The sequence below is a fragment of the Carettochelys insculpta genome, chromosome 10 (genome assembly GCF_033958435.1).
Source record: "Carettochelys insculpta isolate YL-2023 chromosome 10, ASM3395843v1, whole genome shotgun sequence".
In the NCBI taxonomy this organism is placed as follows: domain Eukaryota; kingdom Metazoa; phylum Chordata; order Testudines; family Carettochelyidae; genus Carettochelys; species Carettochelys insculpta.
The window spans coordinates 23,962,407-23,979,147 of NC_134146.1; the positions used below are offsets into that span (position 1 = coordinate 23,962,407).

The 16,741-nt window shown below is 41.7% G+C and overlaps 1 protein-coding gene across 3 annotated transcripts in view; it reads right to left on the reverse strand.

Moving 5' to 3' along the window:
* Positions 1 to 16,741, reverse strand: part of PLOD2 (procollagen-lysine,2-oxoglutarate 5-dioxygenase 2) — a 124,333-nt gene that overhangs the window by 16,523 nt on the left and 91,069 nt on the right. For 2 of the 3 annotated variants that reach the window (XM_075003823.1, XM_075003824.1), the window contains one exon: positions 14,928 to 16,061. The exons of the other annotated variant lie outside the window; for it this stretch is intronic. In XM_075003823.1, the coding sequence (XP_074859924.1) occupies positions 15,906 to 16,061 (156 nt within the window). In that variant the 3' untranslated portion in view covers positions 14,928 to 15,905. Of the gene's footprint in view, positions 1 to 14,927; positions 16,062 to 16,741 lie in introns of those variants that run through there. 3 annotated transcript variants of the gene reach the window in all.

Sequence of the window (16,741 nt, forward strand, 5' to 3'; positions counted from 1 at the left end):
TCGTTAGCACTGTTCTTCTGCATAATAGTGTAACACACCCATCGTTGTGTGTGTGTGTGTATATAAAATCTTTGCCAAACTGAAGTGTCCATTTTTCAGAAATGCTTTGGACAGTATTCATCACAATGGAATCACTAAAACACCCTGATGATTATTATAATAAATATCTTTTATGATACCTATGAACTTTGATATTTTTGGCCTGTAACACTGGGTTCTCTCAGTTTTTCCATTATACAGCAGCAGTTTCATGGAACTGTTGCAAATTCAGTGCCTTGCATGTGGAATAGTAACAGAGAGGGAGCCATGTTAGTCTGTACTCCAACAAAACAAAGCTGCAGAAATGTAGCACTTTAAAGACTACCAGCATTTTGTTAGTCTTTAAAGTGCTACTTTTTTCCTGCTTTGTTTTGTTGCAGATTCAGTCGTTTCTCTTTTTTATTGTCATCTCGCCCCCTTGCCCCAATTTCTGTGTGACATGGAAGAACATTTGTCACTGAGACCAATCCTGCAAACCTTTATTCATATAGTCATTATATGACACATTGGACAAGTAGCTGATGTCAATCTGTAGAGTTATTTTCAAAACAAAACCCAAGCATTCATTACCAAGGACCTGCTTCCTCATCAATCACATCCTTACAGGCCCAGAGGAATTTAATTTAATTTACAGTGTGTTCTCAAACAAGGACTACTCCCAGTTCTTGGGCTTAAGCATGGCCTCTTCTAGAGAAATATTCCAGAGAATCAAAATGAGCCAATATAATAACAAAAACATAGCCAGGCAGCTTGAGGATTCTTAACTCTTCCAGCTCTCTCCATGCCTCTTTCAGGATTACAGCGTTCCTTATACAGTAAACTTATTAATATCCGGCAGCCAGGGGCCAGGAGGTTGCCAGTTAATCAAATAGTCTGGATAATAGACAGTTCAGTTCTCCCGCCGGGTAGGAGTGCAGCAGAGCCTGCCAGCTGCACTCAGAAGAAGCACAGCGGGGCACAAGGCACCATTGAGTGGGTTGACACACACCCCGTCCCTGAGGGGGGCAGATGTACACAAACTCCAACTCTGGCTCCCTGCACTTTTTTTTTTCCTGGCTCTGTCCTCTGTTGTAGGACAGCCACGGGCCTGGGCAGAAGGCGGCAGGTTTGCAGCTGCCATCTCCCAATGCAGGGGTCTGCAAAGCCCTCCAAGGTGGAGCCCCACAGCAGGAGGTTAGGGGTGGCATTAAATACAAGTGGAGAAAGAGAGAGAGGCTAAAGGAACCAGATTTCAACTACTGAGAAAGAGAGAGGGCGAGAGAGAGAAATTTGTGAGCCGTCACCTCACAGAAGAGAAGAATGGGCAGGTTTCAGACGTCTCATCCCCTGGTGAAAATACACCAAACAGCTGGGCTTCAGCTACTCAAATGGCACAAAGTGGATCTATCAGTGAAAGCCGTCATATTCTCAAGGAAGAAGGAAAAGTATGGAATCCCCCAGGGCACTGTGCTTTAGTGGTTAGCATGGCTCAAAAGATGAAGAGAAAGAACTACAGAGGGCATTGGTTTCCAGTAGTTAGTGTCTCTTTTCCTGGTGAAAATACACCAAACGGGAGCCATGCATCTAGGGAAAGACTTCATATTATTCACAAGGAAAGAAAAAAAAAACAATGAAAAAGTGGTAGTGTAGTCATACTGTATCTGGCTGAAGGAGCCAGGTTTGGAGTAGAGAGAGAGAGAGAGAAATCTATGAGTCGTCAGCACACAGAAATGAAGAACACGCTAGGGAGGTCATTGCGCTGCCATCTCTAATATGAGGCGAAGAGCCCATTAGGCATATTAGCTCCAAACTCATTATGAATCCCCAAGACAAAACAGAAAAGGAAAGACTCCCAGAAAGTGCTGGTGTCTAGTGGCTGCTGGAAGGAGCCATTACTCTGTCAGACGTAGTAGTGGTTCGAGAAGAGAAGGAAAAGTTCAGGAAGCATTAGAAGATAGAAAAGTTGAGGAAAGAATGAAGGGAGTCCCTTGCCTCTTCTGGTAAAGAAGCCCTAGCAACTGCCTGTGTGTGAGAGGGAAGGGAGCAAGAGCACCCACCCCCACCCCCAAGGTCCATCCATCATAGGAAATCCTCCCCCCAAGCCAGACAATTTGGGAGGGAAGAGTACTCCACATATCCTCCAGTCACATTCTGCTTTGATCCCAGTGAGGGTAAGCCCTCTCAAGCAATGACACCCCATGCAGGACAGAACATGGAGCTGTCTGCTGGCATGGTCCACGCTGCCATGTGGTGTGGTGGCATGGGGGCTAGCCATGTGATGAGGGGGCTAGCTGCCAGGTGCATGAGGCCTTGGGGGGCAGGGAAACAACCCCGTAAAATGTGAAGAAAACAAGTTTCTCCCAGGGAAGAAGCCTTTACCCTGCACAGGGCAGAACATGCTGCTGTTTGAAAGCATGGTGCACAGAGTCTAGTCACCACGTTTTTGTGGTGGGGCAGGGGCTAGCCTGCTAGCTGCACAGTGCCTGTGAGACAGGGCTGCCCATGCAAATGTGAAGTGCAGAAAAGAAGTGTCTCACCTCTCCTAATAAATTCTGTGCAGGTAAGAGGCCTTCACCCCATGCAGGGCAGGATATGCGGCTCTCTGCAGGGATACTCCCCATATTCCAGCTGCCACATGGTGTGATGGGGCAGGGGCTAGCTATGTGGTGGGAAGGGGAATAGCCCACAGCCGCGTGGTGCCTTGGGGGTGGGCTGCCCCTCACATGTGAAGCACAGAAAACAAGTTGAGCAGCCTGTTGAACTGGGTCAGTCAGCTGTGTTTTCCCCCAGTCCTAATTTGGTAATGCAGTTCTTGTTCTTTAAAAAGCAGGCTATATTCCTGCCTATGAAAGCCTCCCCTGAGCCGCGTGTCCTCCATATGTCCTCCGCAGGCCCATTCTGCAGCTGTCCCAATGATTCTTGACCCTGCCTGTATGACTGGCTCTATGGCAAAAGTAGGGCACTGCCATAACTGACCAAAAAAGGTGCAATACCCTTGGTAAGAAGGTTATTTTAAAAAGCCACTAGTCTTTAAAAAGGGACAGAACGAAGCACGGTACCAGCAGTGACTGCTTCAGAATGTAACCGACGAATGGCAGGTTGGATGGCAGGGGGAGGGGCAGCCCCATAAAATGTGAAGCATTGAAAACAAGTTTATTGACCTCGCCTGCTAAATCCTGTGCAGGCAATAAGCCTTCTCAAGCACTGAAACCCCATGCAGGACAGGGCATGTTGCTGTCTGCAGGCATATTCCATACAGCCCAACAGCCATGTTGTGTGTGGAGGGGGAGGCGGGGGGGAGCAGAGTTTGATTTTTTTACCAGGCACGGCTGAGCATCCCTGGTGTTTACTGAGCACAGCTTCATCCATCCACAAAGAAATGAGCTCCTGGCTCTCCTGATGGCTCCATGGCTCTTCTGTGACCTTGAGAAATCATGGCTAGAGGTGATCGACTGAATGGTATTTGAAATGAAGAAAGTCACATTGCAAAATTGATATAAGTGCCTTAAAACTGACTTTATGCTCTAGTGTAGACGTCAACTGACTGTGGTGGTGGTGGGAAATTAGGCTAACCATTTTTTTCAATAGCAGAAAAAAAATCTAAACCTTTTTTCCTTAGGGGAAACGTGGGAGAGGGTTAAAACTCTGGGCTGTCAAAAATAAGCCCTCAGAAATGTAAAGTTTTAGTAACACTTTCAGTTTTAACATTTGGCAAATCAAAACAATATTTAAAAATTAAAAGTTTAAGGGTTTTTTTTCTGGTTTTCAAAAAGAAAATGCCATGGAAAGTGTATCATTTGAAAAAAATAACTGGTTTTCATTACACTGGATTTCCAGATCACATTTTTAGTTATCGAGGGTATGAAAAGAAACAGAAGTAGTGTCATGTTCAGGTCACAGCTGGTATCATCAAAGCTATTGTCCAGCAGATCGTCATCACAGTCATTTTGCTCTATACACAGGCAGTTTTGCTCTATTAACCCTGAAAAACTAACCTCTGGCTTTCCTAGGTTCTCTGATTCTGTTTGCTGCACCTCCTCAATTGCTAAGAAAGTTGACAGGACTTGGTAGCTGCTCCATTAGGGACTGATCCTGCTTTCATGGGAAGTTTTCTATTGGCTTTGAATAGGGATGGACTGAAATCCACAGTGATGAAGGGAACACAATAAAAATTGTGTGTGTACAATATCCTAGCTCATGCTCCCTTTATGGCAGAGCTTCCAGATTGGTAATATTAAATCCAAACGTTGCTACAGATTCCAATGTTTCTGTCAGTGCAAACAAAAGGTCCAAATTTTTTTTAGTTCCCAGTTCATCCTCTGAGTCCAAGCAATTTGTCTTACTTGCTATTGCCAGGAAATCCTCTCAGACCCACAGGAATTTCACTAAATCTCCATTCAATCTGTAAGGAACTCCTTCAATAGAAGTTGTTATTCTTAGACATAAAAAAAAGCTTTCCAGTGTGGGTGATTTTGTTGTCAACAGATTTATGGAGGCTTAATAATGTGAACAGCCATACCACAGCGAGAGAGAGAGACAGGGAAAGTGCGGATATTCAACTGGACAGTTCCTGTATTATTTGAATGCTTTACTATTTTATTTGGACTCAGACAAAGAGGACAATAGGATTGGAGACTAAGTGGTGCAGCTGGAAACCTGTGTAGTGGATTGCCGCATTACAGCAGTAGCATGCATTCCTGACTAGATACAGCGTAGTCAATACTTCGCAGTCAAACTTATGTCTAATATTAAAAAAAAAACCCTGAATTTCTACCTGAAAAGTTCAAAAGTTCCTAAACTGTGAAGCAAAAACAGCCATATAGCATCCTAAATTTTCTTATAAAATCTTCAATGTTCTATAAAATGGCCTCATTAGCTGTACAGTCAATAAAGGCGGTCACTATGAAAATGGACAATTCACAGCTTTAAGATGGAGTTTTTCTAAGTATTTGGGAACCAAGAACACATCTTAGGATCTAAGGCTCAATCACACCCCAGTTAAAGTTAATGGGAAAACATATGAAAGTCAGTGGGAGAAAAAACAGACCCTTACTTACCAAATACTTCAGTCTGCTCAAAAAAGCTGACTTAATATTGATTTTTTTTTGTAAAATTAGGATAACGTTTTTACAGTTGTACAGTATGTTAGTAATTCGCCCAAACAGCAGCATGTCAACTCAGCGTGAGCTTTTCTCTCATAAAACAAACCTTGTAATTTAGTTCTGCATAGTTGTTAAGCTATATCGTCACCCAAAGACTGAGATTTTCCAGAAATAAGCACTTCAAACAACAAACATAAAACACATCAGGAGGGATGTTTGCAGCCAGTCAGTTTTAAAGATTATTTTTCTAGGAAAATAAACTTGGTCAAACCCAAACCAAACAAAAATAGGCATTCACGCTGTGGTTATTTGATGATTCAGGTACTGCACGGCTTCTGGGTGTTTGGTAGTTCAGTGTTTCATTCAGGCCGCTGGGCTGTTTCAGTGCTTTAATAGCAGCATAGCTTAAAATTGCTGTAGTCCACGCACAGTTTTTTTTTTTAAACTTTTGATTCCTAGTGTTTTAACTGCTAAATAATCAGATTGTCAAAAGTATTTCTACTGTGTGTTTCTCTTCCTTTCAGCCAAAATAATAAAGGACATTGTGTTGCCAAAAGCAACTAGATTTAGTTTTTTAAGACAAAAATTTCAAGAACATCTGCGCAGCTGAACTTTGAAACACATTTCTCTCTCATTAGTCCTATATTTTACATTAAATATTGAAGCATTTGTGAGACTCAAGCCCCATTACTTGTATATAATGCCACTGTGGTTTAGAGAGTACAGCTCCAGTGCTGGTTGTTCCCCAAAGGTGAAATACTCATTGTTTCAGGAGGTGATGCTGTTGAGAACGACACGTACAATTGAGTGTGTGTCTGCAGCTCCAGAGAAGAGGGCCTGCATTGAACAGGCACTTACACAGCAAACAGTAACAGAGAGAGATAGCCATGTTAGTCTATATTCTATCAAAACATAAAAGCAGTCCAATAACACTGTAAAGACTAACAGAATAATTTATTAGGTGGTGAGCTTTTGTGGGACGGACCCACTTCTTCAGACCACTATGGTCTGAAGAAGTGGGTCCGTCCCACAAAAGCTCACCACCTAATAAATTATTCTGTTAGTCTTTAAAGTGTTAATGAACTGCCTTTTTTTTTTTTAACATAGCAAAGCATCTGGGAGACCAAAAGCCCAGGAGGCACTGTGGCTGACCAGGAATCCTTATAATGGGGCATGGGAGGAGCACCACAGAGGAACAAATCAGCTGAGGAGGACACTCTGGAACAGAATTTTGTGTCACCAAAGTCATGTAGTGCTGTGAGTTCTGGGGCTTACGCTGCATTGGGAATAAGGAAGGCAGTTGTAACTAGATAAGTGGGTGTGCTGTCGTCCTGTATGATTTGGCAGAGCGCAGCAGAAGGCAGCACCAGAGAGGCTTACTGGGGAAAGTTCACTGGTGCCAAAGGCAATCAAGAAGGCCCAAGATTCACTGCCAGACGCACTGTTCCCAGGATTTCTGAATGCCAAGCCTAGACACAGTGCTTGGTAGCTCTCCTTTTATACTGTGCTACCGCTAGGCTGTGTGATGGATGTAATCCTGTTTCACAACTCCCCGGCTTCTCCCCATTCTTTTTTTTCTCCACTCAGCCCTTGGTAAATGAATATTTCCCTTTCCTATGCTTGTTTGTCAAGTGTGTTTTTCTTCTGGAGGGTTTCAAAACAGGTGATCTGGGGGGCGGAAGACAGGCCCCTTGTTTCATTCACCTTTGCCAGCAGCCTCCACTTTAGTCACAAGGAGACTTCAGTTACACATAAATGTGGTACAACTTTTCTTTCTCATTCCACCTGGAGATGGCTATTCCTGGGAACACATAACAGTCACAGTCCTGCCTTTTAAAACTGTCTAGGATCTTGTTCTGCCATATGGTTCATTTAGGAACAAAAACATTTGAAGACAGTTTGCCTGCTGGTATAAAGAAAAAAATTCCCATTTCCAGTGCCTGCCACTGATTTGAGTCATGCCAGCTTATTCTGCTTGTACTCTGATTTGGGTTAGGCTTAACTTGAAAAATTACCAAAAAAATTTCTCTCCTGTGCAGAATGGAGAAAATAAAGGTGGTCTTATAATAGGGCATTTGCTTATTAACAAGGAAAAAGCACTCATGACAGGCACATAACCAGGTGGTCACTGATCAAATGCATCAAAGACAAGAGTGGGGAGAAAGTATTGCAAATTGCAGAGCAGCCATGATGCCAGTTTGATGAGCCCGCACTAGGCAAATCACTGATATGGGTTTTACAGGCTTGTATGTCAACCTCACACAGTGGCTAAGATCAGAAAATGCAAAAGATTCTTCCAGTGGTGAGCAACCTGTGGCCCACAGACTCTCCCTAGCCGCCCCGCCCCACAACCACGTGCCTCTCATGCATCATGGTCTTGCATGTCTTTGCTCCCCCCTCCATCTTCCCAGAATGTTTGGAGCCACTAATCACCTGTCATGCCCCATCCCTGCTCCTCCCCCAGCTGGAATGCCATGAACAGCTGTTCATGGAGTTCCAGCTCTGGGAAGGAAGAGGGGAGGAGCAGGGACAGAGTGCAAATCTGGTGACTGACATGATCTAAAAGTGTTTGGAGGTAAGTGGGGAGGAGCAAGTGAACTGGAGGGCTCCGGCGTCCCAAAGCACAAGCAGTACCTGGGGGAGTGAGGTACACAGGGTATCACAGGGCCATAGGTGGAACACCAGTCAGTTGCATGCTGCAAGCCCACTGAGGCAGGCCCTCACATGATCCACCCACTATCTGCAGTGGCCCACCCCATCCTATACGGTAGCAAACAAAGCTTACGCGTAGCTGTATTCCACGCCATGCATACATACATGCTTCCTGTGCAGCCTCCCAGTGCTATTCTTTATCAACTGGAAATACACCGGTTCTGTTGCCAAGAAGTTCCTCATGGCAACTGAGTAGGGAATTAGATTCTGCATTTAAAAAAAAAAACAACTCTTCATAAATGACAGATGGTTTGCATTTGTCTTCCTTATTCCTCACTTTCTTGTCCAGTTACATGATACCTTGGATAAGATTATAAGCCTGGACTGACACAACATGGTTGCTGGAAAGTTGACATCTGGTGAACACATGAGAGGCACAAGGAATAGCAATGTTAAAGTGATGTGCAAGTACGTAGGCTAGGCCAGCTCGTCTATGCATTAATAGTGTTCAAATTTGTATTTGAGCTGTGTGATTCATTTAAGTAAAATAGAAGCTACATTATTTTGTATAATCCTATATGAACTTGATAATGCTCATCTATTCATTAATGGGTTTGGTAAACAATAGATTTTTTTGTTAAGTGCAGCCTGTGTATGTGTATGCATATGTAACGCCAGAGAGATGCTGAGGCCTCTGGCATTCTATGTACTAAGTGGCTTTGTGTTTTTCTTATTGCAATGGTGGTGTGTGAGTTGTCTATCCTGTAGCAATGGCATATTTATTTATTTATTTTTCCTCCCAGCAAAGTAATGGCTTGGTGGAGGAAACAGGGATATTTTTACACAGTACAGGAGATTGCAGATTAAAACTAGTGGTGACAGAGTGCACATTTCAGGACACAGTTTGAACACTAAATGCATTCTTTACTTCTTTTATTATCAGTATATTTAAATGTTAGCTATAAGTCAGTTATCCACCGAGAACTTTAAAAGCTCGTGGAAGTCTCTCTCTAACTCAGTGGCTCTTAAACATTTGGGGATAAACATGTAATTGCATTTAGACCATAGCTGTGTAAACCTGTGTTTCTTGCCTTGCATTCACTTCCAAACCACACTTGCACACCAAACCACAGGGCTGCTCAGAAATAAATCCACAAGAATTACATTCAAAACAGCTCAGCCTCTCACGTAAATCAGTGTGGAACAAACATGGGCTGTGCCACAGGGCAAACGTTAATTTAAGAAGATAAAGTTTGGAACATGAACCCTGAATGTAACACAGCTCCTTTGCGGATCCAAAACTAACCTGAAGTACTGGGCCCTGTGTAACTGCCCAAAAGAGGGCTCAAACCTAGGACCACTAGAACTTACTACAGGTGCCTCTATGGCTTGAGCTAAAGGCCACTTAACCTCAATTACAGCCCAGCTGACTCTCAGCTTAGGCTGCAGAGGACACATTCCTTCTCTGACATGGTCTCAGTACCACTACATGGGACAGTTAACCACATATAGGTGTGTGAGTTACACATGTATCAGTAGTAGGGACCAACTGTTCTATTTATTTTTTACATCCTATTGCAGATCATGTATGATGGTTAGGACTATTCCTTGTCCCCTTTTATTGAGAGAAGCCACTTTGAAGTGAACTTTGGGTTTCCGGGCCACTAAATGCTCCCGTCTCAACTCCACTCCATGATCCTCTAATCTGAAAGCTATTTGCTAACATCTATAATAAACTAATCACTTCTTCCCAGAGAAGAAAAGAATCTTCCCCACTCCAGGAATCTTCTCTCCTTTGGCCATATCTTAGCTGGATCTTGGAACGGGTAAGATTTTGATTGAAAAGTTTAATATTACAGTTGATGACTTGCTGCATAAGCTAAACTGAGTTTCCAGGAATCCAGGAGATCATGCTATTGGACTGGATCTGTGCTCTTACCTTTACATCTGCAGTATGGAATTCCCCTCCCTTTGGCTTGGATCCCACCAGAGCTTTTGCAGGGCAGAGCTCCACAAGGAAGAAAGAAAAATAATTTGGGCTTCTTAAGGCTAATCAGTGTGTCAGTCAACAGAAGCCTGGTTGTCAAAGACAATGGGTCAAGAACCTGACGTAAGCTGTCATACCTCCATTAAAGTCAGAGAAACTACAATAATTTACACTTGTTTCAGAATCAAGACGTATGACTGCTGTCAGGTTGCAAATGACTATTTCAGAATCAGTGAGATTACTAATTCTGCTCTCTGGAGCTCTTCTACATCAGAGAAGAACCTTCAAGTCATTCAGCTGACAGTGTAACCACTCCCAAGGTGGTAGAGATGAGTGAATCCATTCACTGCATATATAAGGCTAACAAGCAGCCTATTCCTTTCATCCCAGAAAGACACAACCCTTTACTCCACCCACTGCTTTCTCAGCCTCTGGATCCAGACTGATGTGTAGAGAGAAAGATAAAAGAAAAAAAAGGTTTGTTGCTGTGGCTGAAAAGAATTCATGCAAACTTTGCTTACGCAGAAGAAAAAAATTTCCAGCTGAATGTGGCTTTGGAGAGTTCCTGGCAAATGTTCCAAACTTTTGCATACTTCTCATTTCTTTGCCCGTTTATTTCTTGAAGACTGACAACATGAATACTTAAATGTGAATATCCTGGTTTTGCATAACACGGATTCCATCCATAACATACAACAGGGAGAACTAAAATTCACACTTGAAATGAGCTCATGATTGAAAATCCGTCATTTCCCTTTCTGTTTAGCACAGACAGCTCTACCCCTTCCCAGTCTCTACCTAAGTTAACTGAAAACAAGTGCCAGAGGAGCTCTAGCAGACACCACTCCATTAATCCTGAGTCCAAAGCAGATTCAGCACAGTGTCCTGTTTGTGATGTCACCATCCCTTGGCAGCAATCTTCTCAGTCTATGAGGGTACGTTTCTTCCCATTTCCAAACACTTCCTTTTCAAGGTGTCTTTCCACAAGAGACGGGCTTCTCAGCACCAACCTCCATGCCTGATACATTGTACACTTTCTGCAATGCAGGGCAGCTTTTTTCCCCCCTCACATGCAGGAAATATTTCCCCTATGCTGGGTTAGAATTACTGCTGTCAACTCATGGCAGCAACGTATGAAAATGAAGTGAGTGACAAGCCTGTGCTGCAATAGCTTGTAGCATGGTGGCCTTAATGAGCTCTACATATGTTCTACTAAAAAAGAAAAATCAATTGATACACTGAGCATTATCAAGCACTTGGCTCACAAAGGCTACAAGTATCAGAGTGGTAGCCGTTAGTCTGTATCTTCAAGAACAACAAGAAGTCTTGTGGCACCTGATAGACTAACAAAGTATCTGTTAGTCTATACAAAAAAGCAGTCCAGTGGAACTTTAAAGACTAACAAAATCATTTATTAGGTGGTGAGCTCTGTAACTGTTAGTCTATAAGGCGTCACAGGACCTCTTGTTGTTCACAAAGGCTACAGTTACACTACATGTTGACAGAAGTCACTGTCAGATGAGATTTCCCTACAAATCTTCTGTAAACAGAGTGCGGCCACACACAAAAGCCAGTCAGGCAAGTGCTCAGCTCTGTCGACAGAGCAACCAGACTGCCCAGCTGCTCTCTCAACATAACAGGCTCCTGGAAGTACAGCAGACATGGCTGTCCCATTGTTCTGGATGCCCTGTCTATCAAGAGAAGGCATCCACACAGCTTTTTATTTTTGTTGACAGGATCTGTCAATGGGAGCATTATGCCTCATGGCAGAGAGGTAGAATGCTACCGGTAAAAATGCTGAGTTTTGTCAACAAACTGTTGACAAAACACATTTTGTGGACATGCCACCAGTTTTGTTGTCAAAACTGGTGTTTTGTCAGCAAAACTTGATAGTGTAACCACAGCCAAATGGCACTGGAGGTTCCCACTGGTTCCCACACCAAAGTGGATCAAACATACTCAGGCTTTATATTTTGCTAAAAAGCAGTTGCAAATTTGCCTCCCTCCCACCACGCCAACCACTGAATACAGAACTTACATGTGGTTTATCTTTGAAGAACTAGGTTTGAACGTAAGCAACACCAGTTAGAGAATTTGCAAATGTTTCATCTACTGCAGTTAAAGAGTCCACCTTTATGTCCTTGTATTCTTAAAGTGTTATGAATACTACCAGAGGCTAGGCTACATCTTCTCCATGTTACTTATCTTGTGTCTGAGTTCTGTAGTCTGGTATTAGGAGGGTCAGATGTCCCTCTTAAGGTTTGCTTTCAGGATTATCACTGAAAATTCAATTCACACAAGCTAGTTTACTAATGGTATATTAAAGCTAACAAGCCATATCTGAATTCACTCTTAAGACTGAACATTTGTGCATTTTAGATTTTAATGCCTTTTGGAATTTGACTTTTCCAATATTTGGTTAATGTGGAGAGGTGAACAAGTGTTCTGTCTCAACATTGTAACTCTCCAATCAGCTTGAAAGAGACTTCAGTAGACTCAATGGATAATTAATAAGGTAAGGATTGCAGTAATGTGAGTCTAAGCAAGGTAAATGTGTCTACTATCTGAGAAGCATCTAGCTCCTTGAAAGAGTGAATAAATGAAAATACAGAAGTTTAAGAAATCAAGTCTTCAAACAAAGAATAAAAAAAAGAGAACCAGTGAAGGGGAAAGTCTAGAACAGAGAAGCAAAAATTATGCAGAATGATCTGCAAAAAACTCATTCCTCCTCCTGTTTCCAAATCTCTCTTGAAAAGAAGTTTTATTAGACTGACCTATAGTAAACTGACCCAGCAGTAGAAGGAATACTCTGTTCCATGCTTCCCTTAATGGGCCGTAGGCAAACATTCAGAAAAAATGGTGGTTAACAAAGGCTGCTTTCAGCTGAATCCTGCAGGTTTTCAGAGTTTTATCATTTGCTTCTAAGTGCAGCCTACACCCTGTCACAGCAACTTACTCAAAGATATATGCAAAATTGGAATGTATTCATGTTAGGAAACTCAATGTACTGATGCATTTCGGAAATCTGTAAACATCAACCTGAAAGGGAGAAGAGTGAAGAATATAAATGAACACCCTGCACTGAAACTGATGGGGGGGAGGGCCACTGTCTAGGCTTACTGCTAGAAGGCTTTGTAGAGGAGGAGAGTGGGAAGAACAAGAAACTACTGCAACATGGTGGGAGGTGGTCATCTGCTCTGCAGCACTGACTCATCGTCCCCTCTCCCAGGAGGTGGCTTTATGGATGCAAGCCCTGGTATGGGCAACCCCCTTCCCCATGCAGCAGGCAAGGCAGCACCCACCTCCCCCTTGAGAGGTGATTATCAGGCAGGTCTGAAACTGCTGTGAGCACTGCACTAGTCACTGCTTTCCAGGGCAGCTGGGAAGGAATTCTTCCCTCACTGTCATACTGGCTTTGGTGGAGCAAGATTTTTTTTGGCCTTCCTCATAGAAGATGCCAGGGGGACCTACAGTTGTGAACACAAAACAAGTGGTAGGCCATATGTTGCAAGTTGTTTGGCAAAAAAGCAAACAACGCTAGGGATCACTAAAAAGGGATAGAGGATAAGACAGACAATATCTTATTGCTTCTATATAAATCCATGGTATGCTCACATCTTGAATACTGCATACAGATGGGGTCACCTCATATCAAAAAAGATATAGAGGCATTGGAAAAGGTTCAGAAAAGAACAACAAAAATGAGTAGGGGCTTGGAACAAGTGCCATATGAAGAAAATTTTAAAAAGACTGAGACTTTACAGCTTAGAAAAGAAGAGACTCGGTGGAGAAATGAAAATAAAGTCTATAAAATCATGACTGGTATGGATAAAGTGAAAAAGGAAAAGTTATTTATTTTTTCCCAGAACACAAGAAGTAAGGGTGACCAAATGAAATAAATGAGCAGCAGATTTAAAACTAACAAAAGGTAGTTTTTCTTCATGTGCAGCATAGCAGGCCTGTGAAACTCCTTTCCAGAGGATGTTATGAAGACCAGGACTTTAACAGGGTTGAAAAAAGAACTAGAAAACTCACAGAGGCTAGGTCCATCAATAGCCATTAGCCAGGATCGGTAGGAATGTTTTTTCCCTAGCCTCTGTTGGTCAGAGGCTGGAAATGGATGACAGGAGAGGGGTCACTTTGATGATTACCTGTTTTGTTCACTCCCGCTGGGCTATTAGGCATTGGCCTCTGTTGGAAGACAGGATACTGGGCTAGATGGACCTTTGGTCTGACTCAGTATGGCTGTTCTTTTGTTCTAAATGGGGGGCAGATGTCCAGTGTAGGTACTCAGTAGGAAGACATCAAGTGACCAGATAAATAGCCTGATGAAAGGACTTAAAAAGAAAGGGGAAACTGGCTTCCTATTTTTACAACCATTGGAGCACCAAACCCCACGCCATTCTGTTGCTTTAACCAACAACAGAATGGTGGGGGGTTTCAGGCACCTACCATAATGGCAGATGCCAACCTCCCTTTTTCATAGCCCACTTTATCCCTCCCATAAAAGAGATGGATGGTAAGATCCCAGCAATGGATTTGCTGGAGGGGCCTGGATGGAAAAGAGGGGAAGCTATTGGAAGCTCCATGAGTAATTATGGAATAAATGAGGAGTTACCTGCACTGTACACTGTTATCTACTGGATAGTCCCAGACATTTAACAATACAGTTGCGTCTTGATTAAATTCATACCAAGTATTTCCCATCTCCCTTTCGGTATAGCCACACAATACAGGAAACTGCAACTCACAAAAACCATTCAGATTGACATACAAGACTGGTGGTGAATTCTCTTCAACACATTATCAGTCAGGATGGTGGGGGAAAGGGTTGCTGCTTAGATCACCATAAAATCCTTTTAGCAAACATGGATCATTACAACAACCAGCAAACACATGGTACTGCTGAAGCACTTAAAACTTTGCCCATCTTGATAATGATTGCCATTTCAATTAATAATAGACATTCAATAGCAACAAGCAGCTAGTAGTGAATACTCAAGACTATTAAAAAAATTTTTTTGCCAACATAAATTTGATTATGCTAACTGTGATACACAATAGCTCCTCTGAAAATTGTTAAATACACTACGTTCTAAATATAACAGTTTGGGATATATTGCCATCTATACTAAGACAAACAATAGAAACTGTTACATTAACTTTAAATTACCTTTTATTTTTCACAAGTTTTTAAACACATTGTGCATTCTGGTAGCTTACGTTCCATGGTTTAGAGTTTGCTTCAAGTTTTTTTAAATTCCAAACAGCAGATACAGTAAGAATATTTAAAACTGATTCCTTTAAAATAAATGTTAAGCCAAACCTCTTAGGTTTAAAAGAAAGACTTCACTAATTTCATTTTCCTGATACAAAATTCAAGTAATTTTAAATAACAAAAAATTGTGTTTACCAAACAACCTGAAATTAAAACTTACCAGTGTTCTTAATGTCACAAGTTCTTCTTTAACATACATATTTGCATTTCTTGCTAAAACCATTTTTTAAAAGAATCTAATTTATCCAATCTATTCCTCAAACTCTGCAATATATATTTTCTTTAGGAGGGTACAGAGGTCGATATTTAATATGAACTATGTTTTTTTTTAAACTTTCATGGAGGTGCTGCTGAAGTACACATCAGCACCCCAAAATGCTTTTGTTTAAAAACAAAATTTGTGTGCAATTCTGCTAGGTGATGGGATTCACTTAATGGAGATTCTGTATGCGGTTCTTCTCTTGGTGGCTATAAAATATGCACAACACACAACTTTGTCTGCATCATTTTACTGAATGAATACCACAAGAAAAGATTTGGAGATAATTTTGTATCTAAAAATTTTTTGTAACAGAAAAAAAACCCGATTCATTTTAAAATGTATTTCTATTTTCCTCTCTGTCCCACCCCCTTCAGGGCAGCAGAGTAAGCAGGACTTTTTAACTTTATGACTCAAGGCTCAAAGTAGACATTTGGAAGCATCCCATTTTTGAAGTTGCTTTTCCAATCTTTAGCTCAAAGTAAAGCTGCTGTCTAGACAAAGTAATTTAAAGTTTCTTTTATCACCATCTTCTGGGAGGAAAACTATAAATAAGAGTTTATGTCATGGAGAGCCAACCATTGCTTTCAAAGAAGCAGGAAAATAAAGTTAGGGATCAATAAATGATACTGCAATGTATCTTGTTCCATTTAAAACAGGAAGTCCTTCATGTAAATGAGTAAGTCTTCCTGGATGCATGAAGCTCCATCCTTTTCTGGGTGATTCAATGGAACAGTTGTACCTAATAAATTTACATCCACCTCCCTGTTGTAAAAATCAGAGGAAAGATATATTAGGACTGGGTTATAACTACATTTACAAACAAGAGCTTTCAAAATGTTTTATTGCTATTAACAGATACTTAATGTCAGAAGTTCTCTATCCCTACTAGTAAGATATACTTCTTAGAGGATTTTTCCTTTGTAGCAGTACCTGTGGCAAGACCCACGTGGTAGTAGGGATTTCACTTCCTTTTATTTTTACAGCACAGCAGCTAGTTTAACAGACTCAGTGGTATATTTGTTTCTAACCAATCACCTGGTCTGTAACTTTACTACAGATGACAAACTAGATAAACACCTTTTCTAGACCTTGGTTCAGGAGAGCTGCTCTATTTAGGACTGCATGGCTGCCCATGAGAAAGTGTTTTCCTTTATTAGTGGTCTAAAACCAAGGCATCATTCCCCAGCACAGCAGTTCTGAATATAAAATTATTTAAGTGTCATAATGGAGAATCCACTATATGTGTTGGTGGATATAACAGAACAAATTATTTTACCTGTGGATGAGTTATATATGATGCAGAGACAGATTCTATCATCGAGTAGACTACTACCATATTTCATGGGTAGTTCCACTGACAACAACCAATAGCATAGCACCTAGTGGTTCAACTCAGCAACACATTGATATCCTTTGCTCTCGTACAGATCCAAACAACCAGC